This window comes from Macadamia integrifolia, chromosome 5 (assembly GCF_013358625.1).
Source record: "Macadamia integrifolia cultivar HAES 741 chromosome 5, SCU_Mint_v3, whole genome shotgun sequence".
In the NCBI taxonomy this organism is placed as follows: domain Eukaryota; kingdom Viridiplantae; phylum Streptophyta; class Magnoliopsida; order Proteales; family Proteaceae; genus Macadamia; species Macadamia integrifolia.
This window is the reverse complement of record NC_056561.1, coordinates 46,599,404-46,614,094: the sequence shown is the minus strand read 5'-3', so window position 1 is coordinate 46,614,094 and position 14,691 is coordinate 46,599,404. Positions and strand designations below refer to the sequence as shown.

The following is a 14,691-nucleotide window of genomic DNA, read 5'->3' as shown; positions in this document are numbered from 1 at the left end:
GACAAAAGTGGGGTAACAAGTGGTATTCGATTTTGAACGCCTGTTGCGGCTATGCGACTGATTGACTACTCCTGTGAGAAAAGACACAAAATAAGAGGGATCGAGTTTCCCTCCATGCAATATTGGTATCGCCGAAACGGTATATTTAAAAGATAAAACAGAAGAAAAATTCTCACTTTTTAAGAAAATTAGGGATAAATTTATTAGATGTGATCGACTCATACTGATACAATATCTAATATCAATATCATTTCAATTTTGAAGATGATCGATATCTATTCAATACCGTTCTATAATCATGCCCTCAAGGCTCCACTTATGACGGAGGGATTCTTTATCAAAATGTCGTTGAATCATTCTTTTTGGGGGCACGACCGATTTCCTGAGGACCCACATATTTCACCACTGATTTTCTATTAACAAAAAAAAAAAAAAAGATTTTGTTTAGTAAAGTCATGTTTGGTTGATTATATCAAGACTGTTTTACCTCTTAAACTCTTTATGAGCAATTTTTCTTTTTCTTTTTTTTTTTTCTTTTGGTAAAGGATTATATCAAGTCGAGTTGTCACATCCCGCCTCCACTCACCTGAGGCTAGTGATATGTACACGCACACATGTCCACAATCCATCCAGGATCCACGATGCAGTACTTTAAATGCATAAAATTATGAAATAATTCTGAATCACAAGATAATAATAGAAGTCAAATATACATAACTGGTGGAATCTAACAGTATTTATCATATTTAACAAAATGTTTTCGCAACAAAATATCAATTACAATTATGCCCCTAGGGCTATATCTGATAAGTACAAAAGAAAATAAAAGGAAGATAATACTCTCATCTTCAGCGTGCTCCAATTGCACAGTCATCGCACACTCATCCATTCTCGTGTGCAATTAACTAGTTCCTCATTCCAGAGATCACCTCCGTAGAGAGCTGGATCCTCAATCACAGTTTCCGAAGGGTTACCTGAATCAACATCTAAAAAATATGCAACAACAGAGGTGAGCTTCCACGAAGCCCAGTGAGGGATAACACACACAAGTAATCATAACAATCCAATAAAATGCAATAATATAAATATCCATGCCCAGCCACATCAATATGAATGCAGTTATATGAATGCAATGACATGATCCATTTATTAACAAACAATTCTAAGCAACAATTTTTAAGTCCGTAATAGGTATTAGCGCTACTACAACATAAGTGGTATCCCCAGTCACGAATGTCTGTTATCGATCCCCAAGAATACAAGCTAGTTGCGAGTCAGGAGCATACCGATCCCTACATGGTTTCTTCGGTACTCGGTAAGCCCCTATTAATAATCCCCCATAATATACCTCATCATCGAATCGAACATCGCGTGATGGTTTGTCACAATGCCGGTACCCCCTCACCTCGATCACCGAAAATCGTCCCCAACCTCGATCCGTTGGATGGTAGAATTAGCTAATACATAAACCCCTATTGGCAAGGGTTGTAGCACCAAAGTAGTTATCCTAGCCCAATGCATTCTAACATGCCACACATTTACAATCACACTCACACACCCCATGGTCATACAGTGCCGGAACTAACCTTCGACTATCTTGTACCCCACATTCACACACCATAGGCGTGCAGTGCCGAAACCAACCTCCGGCTACCCTGCACCCCAATTTTCACAACATACATTCAAACACACACACACACACACCCTGGGCATGCAGTGCCGGAACCTAACTTTCGACTACCCTACATCTTAGTCACACACACACACACTCCATTCACAACTCATATCACTATGCAACATACACATCCAACACAAATAACAAATTTATAATATGCAATTAACATGCTCATCTACATATACATTGTAACATAACATTTCATAAAATAAAGTCACACAAATCCCCTCACCTCAAGTCCTAAGTGATGATGGACAACCGATGGCCTCGCGGCGTGTCTCGTCACCTTTTGGTTCTACCCCTAGGATACATAAGAATTTTAAGAAATAAATCACCCATAGAGAAATGAGACCCTAGGCGCATATTCTAGCTTCATTTCCTATTTCTCTTTTCTGTGAAATCATTCTCAACAGAGAGTTTTATGACTATAGAGCTCATTTATATTGTTCACCCACCTCAATTAGCTTAGATTAGGTGTAACTAATGATTTAATTAAAATAGGTTTACACAATGCATCTAAATTCCTCAAAGTTCCAGTTGCAACTAAATTAAATTTGGGGATTTCGGTTGAGGGTGTATGTGGTGACCACCAATGGCTTATGTGGTCACCCCAATCCATTATACATGTATTTAATTTCATTTTCCCCAACCCAATTTCGGGTTTGAATGGTGGGGTTTAGAGGGTTTGGGCAAAACCCACCATTTATAAGGTTTAGTTACCCAAATTGGGGATTCACTAGGGAGGGTTCATGGACTCAAATTGATCTATCAATCTTGCTAGGATAGGTCTCTTACACTAAACCCCTCACCCAATTTGTAGTTTTCACAAGTGGGAAAGTGGGTTTTAGTAAATTTCTTTATTTCTAGGTTTTGTTTGCTCAAATTGGGGGTTTTTTTTATGGGACTTCCAATGGAGGAGGTTTATGCACCCAAAGTGAGTAGCAAAACATACTAGTTAGTCCCCCACACCAAATCCCCAACCAATTCGTACATAGGGCATGTGGGTAGGGAGATTCGGTTGGGGCGATTCTTCACTAGTTCAATAGAAAGTGAAAATAGAAGGGAGAGAGAGATGTGTGTGTGTGTGGAGAGGAGTAGAGAGAAAACATCTTACCTTATTTGGTAGGAAAATCCTTGCTTCTCCCCTACTCTTCTCCTTCTTCTTCTTCTTGTTCTCTTTTTTCCATTCCCTTGCTTTTAACTTGGTAGGAATGAAAGAAATGGGAAAAGAGTCTCTATTTATAGTCACTTAAGTTAACTAAGGGTTGTTTAGGAGAAAGATGGGTTTTCACTTATTACCTGGTTATTTCGTCATTTGGCACTAACGGACTCACCTCGGGGTGTCCGGATACGTTAATCTATTCCCCAATATGTTGTCCCAACTATTGGGATTGAATTTGAGTTATCCGGGTGTGAGGGGTCGGGCCCCATAGCCAAAAAACCCAATTTTGACCTGTATAACTCACTGGAGGTTTTCACTGATGAAAGCCGAATTGGTCCATTTGTGTGGAAATAGATATTTAAGTTGAACGGGCCTTTTCTAAGGTGTTTCCAGTATATTAACCCCACCCCTTGGTGCAATTTACTATTAAAGCTCAGGCAAATCCACAAGTTACTAGTGGTTGTCACTCGGGTTGCATTACCTATGTCCAAAAGTTTAAATTTGGTCGGGATTTTGGGCACGAGTGTAGCACGAGCACTATCATATAATGGTTTTGATCAAAACCTTGCTCGGAGAACTAATGTACAATAGGAATATTTTGGATAGTCGAATGTTGGTATCATTGATAATGTTTAGGCACCGTTTGACAACATTCTATTTCTGTTGTTTCTACGTTTTCTTGTTCCTAGAAACAAATAAATGGCCTAAATAGTGTTTGATAACGTTGTTCTGTTTCTCTTGTTTTTACAAATATAAATCAAAATTTATATCAATTTCTATTCCTAGAAACGCAACAGACAAAACAAGTCATACTTTGGACTACAACCATTGAAAAAAGCCCGATTAAATTCCTCAATCCCAAAAGCAGTGAAAGAAAAGCCACAGAAAGTCACCTTCTTTAACAGCGGAAAGACGATCAAATCTCAAAAATCCATTTTAAGAAATAAGTTTATCAAACACCTAATACTCCATTTCTGATTCTAAAAATGTGAAAAGTCGTTTATGTTGTTTTTGGGCACTGAAACAACAAAAACGTTACCAAACAATACCTAATTTATGAGAACAAGAAGACTCTCTGGTCTTGTGGTAAGGGCATGTGAAAGTATCACTTTATTCTTGTAAAATAAAAAGTCTTATTCATATTGATGAGAGAGATAATACCGGGCATACAACATATAAGGTAAACCCGGAAGGGAATGGCCATCCTATGATATGAGGTTCTGATCGGCGATTACCCAAGTCAGATCAAATTCTGCAATCACCAATTTTGATTTCTGACAAATAAATACAACCGATTATTGGATGAATCCATCGGAATCATTAGAATGTTCCTAAATATTCCAATTCTAGGGCTTTTTCAACTCAATTCAAGCCTATTCCAATTCACAGTGGAATTATTACTGACAACTTCTGTTACCGATTACGAGATTGAATACTCAGCACCAAATCACCAACACAAACCAGGCTTACCTTGCCCATAACTCGGCATTTCTTCTATGAAAAATTTTCTCACTCCCTTTTGCTTGCCTTATAATCTATTCAAACTCCCTTTTTTTTTAATTCCCCATAAAATTAAATTTTACTGTACGAATGTACTCTCACTTTTGGTAAATTAAAATCTCAAAATTGCCCTTGGTCAGTTCCCTCCCCCATATGGCAGTCCCCTCCTGTGCCCGCTGCATCTCTCTCCCCTGGTGCCCTTGTCACCCCATTGTGAGTTTGAGAATGTGGTTTTAATTTAGAAGGCAAAAAATCTGAAAGGTCCATCATTCCTTGATCAGGTGGAAGTGGAACTTCAAGCTACCCTCAATTGATATCGAGAACCCCAGGTCCATGTTTTCCGCTAGATACATAGAAACTAGAGAGGTCAATTTCCACATAAAACATTGGTTTTTATGGTTTGGAACTTGAATTACTAATCCGGACGTTCAACTTCTTCCAATTGTCTTTATAACCAATCCATCATGTTGCGATCCAATTACCACTCTTAAGATCGATCGATACCATGTGAGAACGTTGATTGAATTTAGGTTAAACCCCATGCCCATCCCAATGTGGTTAGTTCTGGCATTGATACCAATCCACTGCAACACACTTGGACTTGGTAAGCTGGGAGAATTAACTAGACCAAGAAACCCATCTCTCCCATCTCTCCCTCCGTGGCTCCATGCCTCCATGTGGGGGCTTTACCACAAGTCTTTTTGCAAAGTAATGTCAGTCAGTGCCACTCTCCCCTTCATCTCCCACCTAGGGTGCTAAGGTGACCCATAGGTGCATGCAAAGAAATGAGGCTGCAGAGAAGGTGCCAGGCTAATCCAAAAGGGATGCATATGCCAATATTTGAAGGGTATGTAATTGATCTTTTTTTCAAAATTTAACATGTAACTTAATCCAAATTGAACTCTTATCTCTTTAATATTTGGAATCACCTTATTATATGAGCAAAACCCTTTTTTTTTTTAATGGTATTGAGTATGACCTCAAATAGAGTCAATTGGAGGGAAAAGATCCATGTAGCCAACCCCATTTAATTGGGATGAGGCTGAGTTGTTGGTGGTGCACGCATGACTTCGGATCACCAAGAAAAGCTTCACTACACTGGACCATGCAGAAGATGATGAAGGGTTGAAGTATCCCATGGTTGATTACCTGGTTTATGAAAGCTCATCTGATTTTCTGCTTTTTGTGTAGATATTGGGAGTTGGGATAAAGCGTGTGCTGAGAGATTCCAATTAACTTTCTTACAGCATCAGGCTTTCAGCCATTCTTGGAAGTACGACTGCATCTGATTTCGGTGCGCAGCATTGCCAACATTAACAGTGGGTATTATCTTGCCAGGCCTCAAGAACTGGAAAATAACAAGAATTTCAGTTATCAGATGCTGCAGAGTGTGGAGATAGATTTTACCCACGCTAGAGAGATTGGAGCATCAGAAATGTAATCCAAAAAACATCCTCAATACCTGCACAAATTCCCTGAGCTCCAAAAAGCTGGAGTGCTCACTATATGGGACACCTGACGACAATGGCAACAAAAAGGATCATGATCATCATTAGATAGAGCTATCTCGAAGGGATTGAAATACATAGTAAATAAAAGACATGATGTGGTGGAGGCCATAATAAAGTTCACATATCAAACAGAAAATATCATAAGACTCGTGAAAAGGTAGATGGTATGCAGATTCAAATATGGAGTTTGCTATTCACGGAGTGCAAACCATAAGAAGCACATTGCAGCCAGTGTACAATGCGTTTGATTGTAACCTGTGACCTAATTTGTATGAGCATAGCTGCTTCAGCACAAGAACTAAACTCTAAAATTAACTTACCATAGATTGAGACATTGCCACTAAGACGGGGTCTGATTAGATTCAGCTGGTTCCCAGTAATCTCAGAGTAAGTCCAGCCTAGAGAAATAAATTAAGAAAGACTCAATGAGCAGGGATTACAAATCAGAGAACAACTTCAAGCACTTTACTTATTCATCTTCATATATTTAAGGAAATTAAAATGCATTAATACAAATTGAAGCTCCATTCATCAGGGGAGGGGATCAAGATAAAGGAAAACATGGGAAAAATTCAATAGCCAGCTATAGTAGAAATTCTGTTTACCTGTTGGCCGAAATGCCAGAACTGCTGTATATTGATGCATATAGGTCACCAAGTACTGCTTCAAAGTCTAGAAGCAAAATATCAGGGGATTATATCATACCAATTAAATCATTCAATTAAATAACAAAATAAAGCTTTAAACCTCAGGTTTCAGGGATGACATAGGTAGAATATGAAGAGGTGTCTCCTCCCCATGTGAACAGAGTTTCCCGGACAGCTCGGGCCAACCAAATGACTGAAGAATCCGTCTCCTTGAAGAATTTGCATATATTTTTACCTGAACCAGTCACAGCATTGGTTACTGACCCATAATCTTTAACCTTAAAACCTTAATCTTGGTACACCAGATAACATTATCATTTTTTTCTTCTAGGGAGGGGAAATCAGGTTTTCCGTTTCAGATTAACTTTAAACAAGATCTGGCATAAAAGACCTGGAAAGCTATGACAATCTTAACAAAGTGGTAAACTTCTTAAATCACTTCAATCTGATTGACATGTATATTGTATAGTGAATAGACTCGGTCTTCTAAATACCCAAAAGCCAAAGAAATGGTTAAAATGTTCAGTTGCCTTGAGCTAAGTTTGGTTGTCAAGAAATGAATAGAAAAGAAAAGAAAAATTTTGAATTTGAGAGAGATAGACACATAAAGCAATCATTGCATTATTCAAAAAAAATAAATAAATAAATAAATATTTTTTTCTTTTCTTTTCTATTCATTTCTTGACTACCCCAAACTTAGCCTTAGTGAACTCAATGTTTAAAGAATACGAAAATATAGAATAATCATTTCTAAGTTCAAGAAGAGAAATAGTTGCTCAGACTATCAAATCACGATTTGGCTTTTTTTTTTTTTTTTTTTTTTTTTTTTTTTAACAGAAGGTACCAACTTTAGTTTTTAATGGAAGTGGCCAACTTGAACAAGAATCATGAACTGGCCAAGCCAACTTCTACTATCATGATGCAAAATTAACTGTGCAAAGAACAGAAGTATAATATGAGAATGGATCCTTGGAGGGCCTCCTCCCTAAAAGTAAACATCTTCCAATAAAAGGTGAATCACTTGGCTCCCAACTACTTGAATAGCTCATCAAGCACAAAAATAGAACAAATTTTAATCATCATACCCCTAATGCCTTAGAAATAGCAAGATAGACGCACTCTTTCCCAATACTGTATGCTCCAACAACGATAAGGGTTTTTGGCTGCTTTGTGAGACACTTTTTAGTTATCATTACAACAAAATCCAGAACATCTTCCTTGGATGGGAACCTGAAGTGAATGAACATCCAGTGTTAGAATTAGAAAGAAGACAAATAACGTAAATAATGAAGGGTGAAGTTGAACATTGAGAGCACCCAGAGAGGGTTGCTCAGTTGGCATGAACCAACAACTCACAATTAGGAGGTCATGAGTTCAACTCTCCTTGGGGCCTAACTAGCCCAACTATTAAAAAAAGGAAAGAGGACTCAGAGGAGGTATTGCCTGTATTTTGGGTTGCAATAAGTGGTGTCCAGGTAAAGCAAATTAATTTTATGGTTTGCAAGATGTGGATGCAACTGCATTGATCTACAAGCCCTGAAGTCTCCAGTGTGCAAATAGCATCGTCCATCTTCCAGACGAAAATGAATAAGTGCTGCACCAGGACAATGATTAGCATCCAGCATTGTCACTTTGATGCCTTCAATAACATGTTCAGTCTCTAGTTCCAAAGGACAGATGAATCTGCGAACAGAAACTCATACTGAAAACAGATTTAAGATAGTACAAAGATAACAGTGGTTATATTACCCAAAGGATGATAGAACCCTCATCCTTCCTGGGCCTAAAAGCAACAGAAGGCAAACAATAGATGGGGGAACTTCGAAACTTTAATGAATTCTTTCTGAATTCAGTGGTGACTATTTCAACATTACTTGTTTCCCAACATTCAAATAATTGGGAGGATAGAATTTTCATCCCTCCACGTCATAATGCAATTTTCCACAGTTTATTGCATTCAAATTGCACACCAAATGACGCAAAAATTAAAGAAATTTTAAGACGACCAGGAACTATTTGCAACATTTTGCTTAGGGAAAGTATTAGGCATAGAGTCCTTACGATGGATTTACTAATAGACACATTCTCACAAGGCGAGCAGTGAGCGGAGTACAATAAATGGGCCCATGTGACCATCCCTTGCTCAAGCCACTGTAATGATCATGGTGAAAGTGGCTAAGGAAGTATGCTGAGCATCCTTCAATAACACCATAACGGAATGCATCTACGGTGAATGGAGTTCCTGAAAGTATAACATGGCCCTTTAAGAACAAGTTAAATATACAGTCAAACTCAAAGTAATATATAATAACACAACAAAGGTATAGAGTCTTTCGTTCTTTTTCTCTTTTTATTTGGCTCCATGATTCCTAGCAATTTCTGTTTATTTCTGATCCTTTTCAGATAAGTAAAAGGTCAAACCACAAAGCTACACACCTTAATAAAAGTAAAAAAATAAAACCACAACAATGACACCTTTTTAAATAAATTGTGGTGCTGGCTGGAAGCTTCTTTGCTATCAGAGCAAAATCCTAGAGTTCCACAACTCACAACACTAACCCATCGCTTAACTTGTCAACCCTATAGGTATGAGTTAGACTCCAGCACAACTTTAACAATAAAGCTAATCGATAATCTATCATAATACAGTAAGAGAACTCCCTTCCTAATTATCCTGGGGAAGCCAAACCTTGATTCTGTAAATTCTTGGAACTACCCTTAATATACCAAGGGTGAAACTAAGGATGAAAATAATAAATTTATATATATATAATATATATATATATATATATATAAAGCGATAGCTACAAAATGGAAAAGAAACTGCAATCCCTTGGGTGTTTTGGATCTTTTCACTCTCCCCCTCCTAACCCTATGTTACCCTGTATACATATCTCTCTCTTACTTCCTACACCAAAAAAATTCGTGAGAAAAACAAAAGACCAATTTTACATGCAGGTGCATAGCACATGTGACCAACAGTTCTTATAAACTAAAGCACCAAGACATGAATCTCATCCTCACCATTCTATAGCAATCAGTCCATTTAAATAGCTTAATGGACTGATATCAAAGTCTATATAATATCAGGCTTTGGATTAGGTCCTGGTTGAATGCTGCATGTGTTAATACTAACATATTTAATACCAAAAATATACTTTTGTATGCTAAATAGGTCTTCTTGAAAATGTTCTATTTATCATACCATCGTCCAGTACTAAAACATGCTAGCAGCTCTGGTTACTAAACCAGCCTCCAACAATCATAGATCGCAATAATTGTAAAGCTCAGTTATGTGTTGCTAGTTTACTGTTTTATACTTGCAGTTATTCTGTCCATTTTATGGCTATGTCTTGTGAGCAGAAAATTTGTCTGGCATGTGAGAATTTTGGTTTGTGTTTGGTTAAGGAGCCCTCTAGCTGAAAGGGTACAACTAAAATGACTTGGGAAGAAGTGGTAAGAAATATATGAACAGCTTTGGCTGACAACAAAAAATAGCTTTTAAGAGAGTTGAATGGGGAAACAGGATCCATGTAGCCAAGCCAATTTAGTTGAGAAAAGACTTAGTTGACTTGAAAGAGATGGGTGCCTTCTTGTTTAAACGAGCTTGTCTTTTCACTTTATCTTCTAAAGATCAACCAAGATGTTGCAGCTTGTGCACCAGGGTTCAACGCTTTCCAGTTTGTTCACTTTCTACTAAAAAATAAAATGTAAATACCTCTACCACATGAGTTCAACCCTTTCCAGTTTGTTCAATTTCTACTAAAATAAAATGTAAATTATCATTGTTGCATTCAATATATACCTCCACCACGTGGGAATTCAAAGCGAGTGCATCACCCTTTGTGATGTTAAAATTTCAGTAAATCATAGCATGCAAAAGCTAAGCATGATGTCCTATGAGAATCACCTACACACTACCAATTTGGATCTACAAAGTATAGTAATCTTCTATTCTTTATTCAGCTTGCAAATGAACGACATGGAACGATATTTATGTTGATGATGGACAATGCTGATTCTCAAATAGTGATTCAAATTCTTCCAACATTTACACAGAGTCAATAGACTCTGCTGCTAACTCCTACTCCATCATGTGCATTCTATGTTCCATCAGAAATCAACTATTAGTGGTTTTCCGATTAAGAATATTGATTTTTTGTTGGGTGGGAGGAGAGAATAATCATGTATGTTACATTTGAGGGAGATAGATTGAACATACGTACAAAGTAGGAAGTTGGAGCTGAAGAAGAATTTAAAGAGAGACAGAGAGAGAGAGAGAGAGAGCAACCAAAATGTAAACACATCAAATGTAGACCTCAAGCAACATATTCAAAATGTTGAGGGCTACAATCAATGCATTCGTATTGTAATATTTTTCAGGACGGAACTGAAACCTCCATAAGTGATTCTCCAGAGATTTTAAAGTTTCATCCCCGACATTTAGACGGATAACTGAACCTATAATTGAAATTTCAAGGACAAACTCACCAGGGATTTTCTTGTAAAAGGGGCAAATACGCCGACTATTATCACCAAACCTACTGCTCGTCTTCCCAGAAGAAGGAACTTTTAAATTCATCCGGTTGTTGAACCGCTCAAGAGAGATTGGTTGCGTCGTATTCTTCTCCCTCGAAGGCAAAGACGATACCTTAGATCCGGGATTCGATCCAGCGGTCTTCTTGAAACCCCAAACCTGGAACAGGTCTGCTTGCTTAAGCCTTTTCTGTTTCTGCGGATTCCCGTCCAACAAGCATGACCAATCCGTTCCGCTGCGATAAAAATCGGAAGCGAAGCCCCCTTGGGAAGCTCCGAAGGATAGATCTTGAACTCCATTACCTTGACACGCTTCTTCTTCTTCTTCCGAAGCCAGCTGAAGGGAAGGAAACCCGTTCTCGTCGATTTCGTCGTCAATCGATATATCCTCTTCTTCGTCTGTGAGCATCTTCTGATTGATTCACAGTCAGAAAACTAAAAAAGCGGAGCTCATTCCTATTCCCACAGCCCTTCTAATTTTTAATCTTTGTATTGGACGGCGTCACCGCGGGAAAACTTTCGATTCGAAACGGATGGCGTGAATTTTTGTCGGCAGCCGGATCGGATCCCGATTCTACATACGTTGAAACGGATCAGCTGCTCCATCCCGATCCGATTCTATAGCCGATCCAACGAAATTCCGGATTAACGATGCTCTTTTGTTTTTCCTTTTTCCTTTTGGGAGCTGGGAGCTGGGAGCTGGGAGCTGGGAGCTGGGAGGGGTTACGATTTGTTTTGGGGGTAAATGGAGGACTAAGATTAATTGATAGCATGGTGTAAGTCTTTAAGATACCAGAATCGGCATTCCTATAAATTATACTAAATACATCCTTAGTCTTCAAGCAACCCTTAACCTTAAGCATGTGAAGATTTTGAACCCTCTTTCTCTCTCTCTACCTACGTAGGTGTAATATGGGATCCAAGGCAATCCATACAATTTTATTGGAAAAATTCGAAAGAGGAAAATAAAAAGGGAGACTTAACCGCGTTACCCCTGACCAGTATACATATTTTTCAACATAAAAAAAATTAAAAATAAAAAATTGGACTTCTGAAATTAAGGTTGATTTGGTATATTTTGTGGAATGCATTATCTATAGACAAAATGTTCCATTTCATACATGGTTTTAGTCTTAGTCTTTATGTATCAATATCATATTAGGTATATCAATTATAACGTATTCGTATTGCTGAGACCGATCTCAATATTTAGCTGGTCGGATCGAATATTATAACAATGGTAAAATTGAAGGATAAATAATTATTTTTTATTTTTAATGAATAGTAAAGATAAAATGACCAATCGAAACCAATATGGGCCGATCTCAAATTGTTTTCACATGGCTATCATATACCAACACTGATCTGATACCTGACAACTAAATCCTTGGTTGCATTCTACGTGAGCCAGAGACGGATGAGTCAATACCATGTGTATTGGGGGGAATAGAGAAAAGGAAGTTGATAACGATTGGCTAGGTTTTCCTTTAGCATATTATTTATATTGGTCCATAGTGAAAGTGGGATACAATTCCTGGATGTGGAGGCAACAAACCAGTGCGTTTTTTCAGTTGAGTGCACGTCTTCTATATCACTTTTTAATGTTCATTGAAAAAATAAATAATTTGAATGTTCATTGAAAAAATAAATAATTTGAATGTTCATTGTTTTAATTTTTAGGTGGGAATTAAATATTTATTTGAGTTTCGTAATCGTTATATAGTGTATCTTGTTGTTCCAAAGTGACGAATTAATAAGTTGTAACATTCTTAACAACTGTCTAGAGTAGTTCTTGAGTTGTGATCCGCGAAAAGGCCATGCTCACTCTGGTTGTTATCTACTTCTCTCGCGTCTATCAAAATAATGAAATAAATAAAAATTATAACCTTCTTTTAATTATTAAAAAAATAAAACAACGTTGTCACAACTCTCTCTCTCTCTCTCGCTCTCTCTCTCTCATCCATATTAATGAATTGCATCTCTTGTGATTCAATATATAGTAAAAAATAAAGTTCCCCTCTCCCCTCCACCCTGAATCTAGTTCCTCTTTTTAACATTGATCACCCAGGTTTGCCCATAGTTACATGGGCAATCAACATATGTTCAAACAGTGATCTAATGGTTGTGCTTCTACCGACCATAATAGAGGTATTGCACCCAAAGCCGTTTGATCACTGCTTTAACATATATCGGTCTTCCAGGTTGCTATGGGCAAGACTTGTGCAATCAGCACTAAGGAAAGGATCCTGATTCCTCTACCCCAATCCCATCTTATAAAAAAACAAAAAAAACAAAAAGAGATGAGAGAGAATATATTGATTGAATAAATAAAATAATGAATTATAATTTCTTATTGTTACTATTAACACGTCGCACGTTAAAAGATGATAATTCATTTTCAAACTATTTTTATTTATTTATTATTATTTTTTTCATACATATACATCACTTAAAATATTTTTGAAAATAAGAGAAGGAACTTTCAAAGAAGGTTACATGGTTCAAAATACAGTTATTACTAATATGTCATTTATATAATGCTTAAAATTAAATGAATAAATAAGTGATCATAATTTATGGATAGGCACGCCCATATAAAATCTATAGATGTATATCTAGTTATGCCAATTGGTAGGTTCACCAGGTTGCATGCGATTGCAAATTTGTATGGGTAAACTCAGGGTTTAAAAATACAGAACTGAGTTCCAGACAAATCTTTGGAATTGGGGTTGTGAATCCGTAATCCTTTTACCCATACAAGGATTGGTTTAAAACATTGGATACAGATTGGCTGGATTGGTTAACATCATGATGGATCTGATACTGAAATTTAAAACCAACCATTACTTTGATCTGGTTCAACCAATCCACTCTAATTTTTAAATATTTGGGTAGACTTTTGACCCTAAGATGTCTTGTTCCTTTGTTCACATGCCAGGTTTAAATCAAAATAAATTAATGAAAAAAAAAGACTGACCTTATTTCATTTTATTTATTTTTGAATTTTTGGTGAAAACATACTGAATTATCCAAATAAAAAAAATCGTCACATTTTTAGTTATGGTTGAGAGACAATTTCATTTCCTATCGAGCGCATGAAAACGCAAGATGGAGGATTTTATTTTATTTGATAAGTAGAATCTTATTGTTGTGTAAAGCTCATGGAGTCCGAATTACAAATAATGGCTAGCCATGGAGTAGACTGTGGCCAAGATATCATGACATAATCATCCGAGCCAAGGAATCAGCAGCATTGTTGATATACCTTGGAACAAAAGTAAAGGAGCAGTTCTTAAAACATGGAATGATATGCAAAATGTTTTATAATTAAGTAGTCAGTTTTCTCTTTACCCTTCAACTGGCTATCCCATTTATCCCTATGTGAGCAGAGATGGTGATACAATAAGTGTTGTAACTTTAGTGTTTGGTTAAGTAACACTCGCTTGAATTGCAAGCTGATATACAATTGAAGCTTCATAGGCCTTTTTTTTTTTTTTTGTTACAGATGCATATATGGAGAATCGAACCTGAGACTATGCTTCTATCTACACAATTTTCAATTCGTCATAATTATCTATCCCTGACTCTTGAGCATTCCATACATTAAAGTTTAAACTTTAATACTTAAACTTTAAACTGTTAACAAAAAAAAAAAAAAAA

General features: G+C 37.0%; 1 protein-coding gene and 1 long non-coding RNA gene across 3 annotated transcripts; both read right to left on the bottom strand.

The window, feature by feature from the left end:
• Positions 1-721: 721 nt before the first annotated feature.
• On the bottom strand, positions 722-3,272 carry LOC122078393. The gene is made up of 3 exons (XR_006140058.1): positions 2,790-3,272; positions 1,908-1,976; positions 722-986 (listed from the first exon to the last, which is right to left on the bottom strand). It is a non-coding gene; the product is annotated as an uncharacterized LOC122078393 (long non-coding RNA).
• A 1,876-nt stretch (positions 3,273-5,148) lies between these two features.
• On the bottom strand, positions 5,149-11,527 carry LOC122078676 (DNA cross-link repair protein SNM1). 2 transcript variants are annotated; one of them, XM_042644764.1, is made up of 9 exons: positions 10,987-11,527; positions 8,557-8,737; positions 7,939-8,178; positions 7,581-7,725; positions 6,596-6,730; positions 6,454-6,508; positions 6,169-6,246; positions 5,800-5,852; positions 5,149-5,685 (listed from the first exon to the last, which is right to left on the bottom strand). In XM_042644764.1, the coding sequence occupies exons 1-9, from the start codon at positions 11,438-11,440 to the stop codon at positions 5,587-5,589; spliced, it is 1,440 nt and encodes a 479-aa protein (XP_042500698.1). In that variant the 5' UTR covers positions 11,441-11,527; the 3' UTR covers positions 5,149-5,586. The 2 variants fall into 2 exon arrangements, with proteins under 2 accessions (XP_042500698.1, XP_042500697.1); XM_042644763.1 differs by having other exon boundaries at positions 6,454-6,520; positions 10,987-11,522.
• Between the last annotated feature and the right edge of the window lie 3,164 nt (positions 11,528-14,691).

Coding starts and splice junctions, on each gene's coding strand:
- LOC122078676 (XM_042644763.1), bottom strand. CDS start 11,440: ATGCTCACAGACGAAGAAGAGGATATATCGATTGACGACGAAATCGAC. Junction 7,726..7,938: donor TATTGCAACCCAAAATACAG/GCAATACCTCCT, acceptor CATTCACTTCAG/GTTCCCATCCAAGGAAGATG. Junction 6,731..7,580: donor CTATTTCTAAGGCATTAGGG/GTATGATGATTA, acceptor TGACTGGTTCAG/GTAAAAATATATGCAAATTC.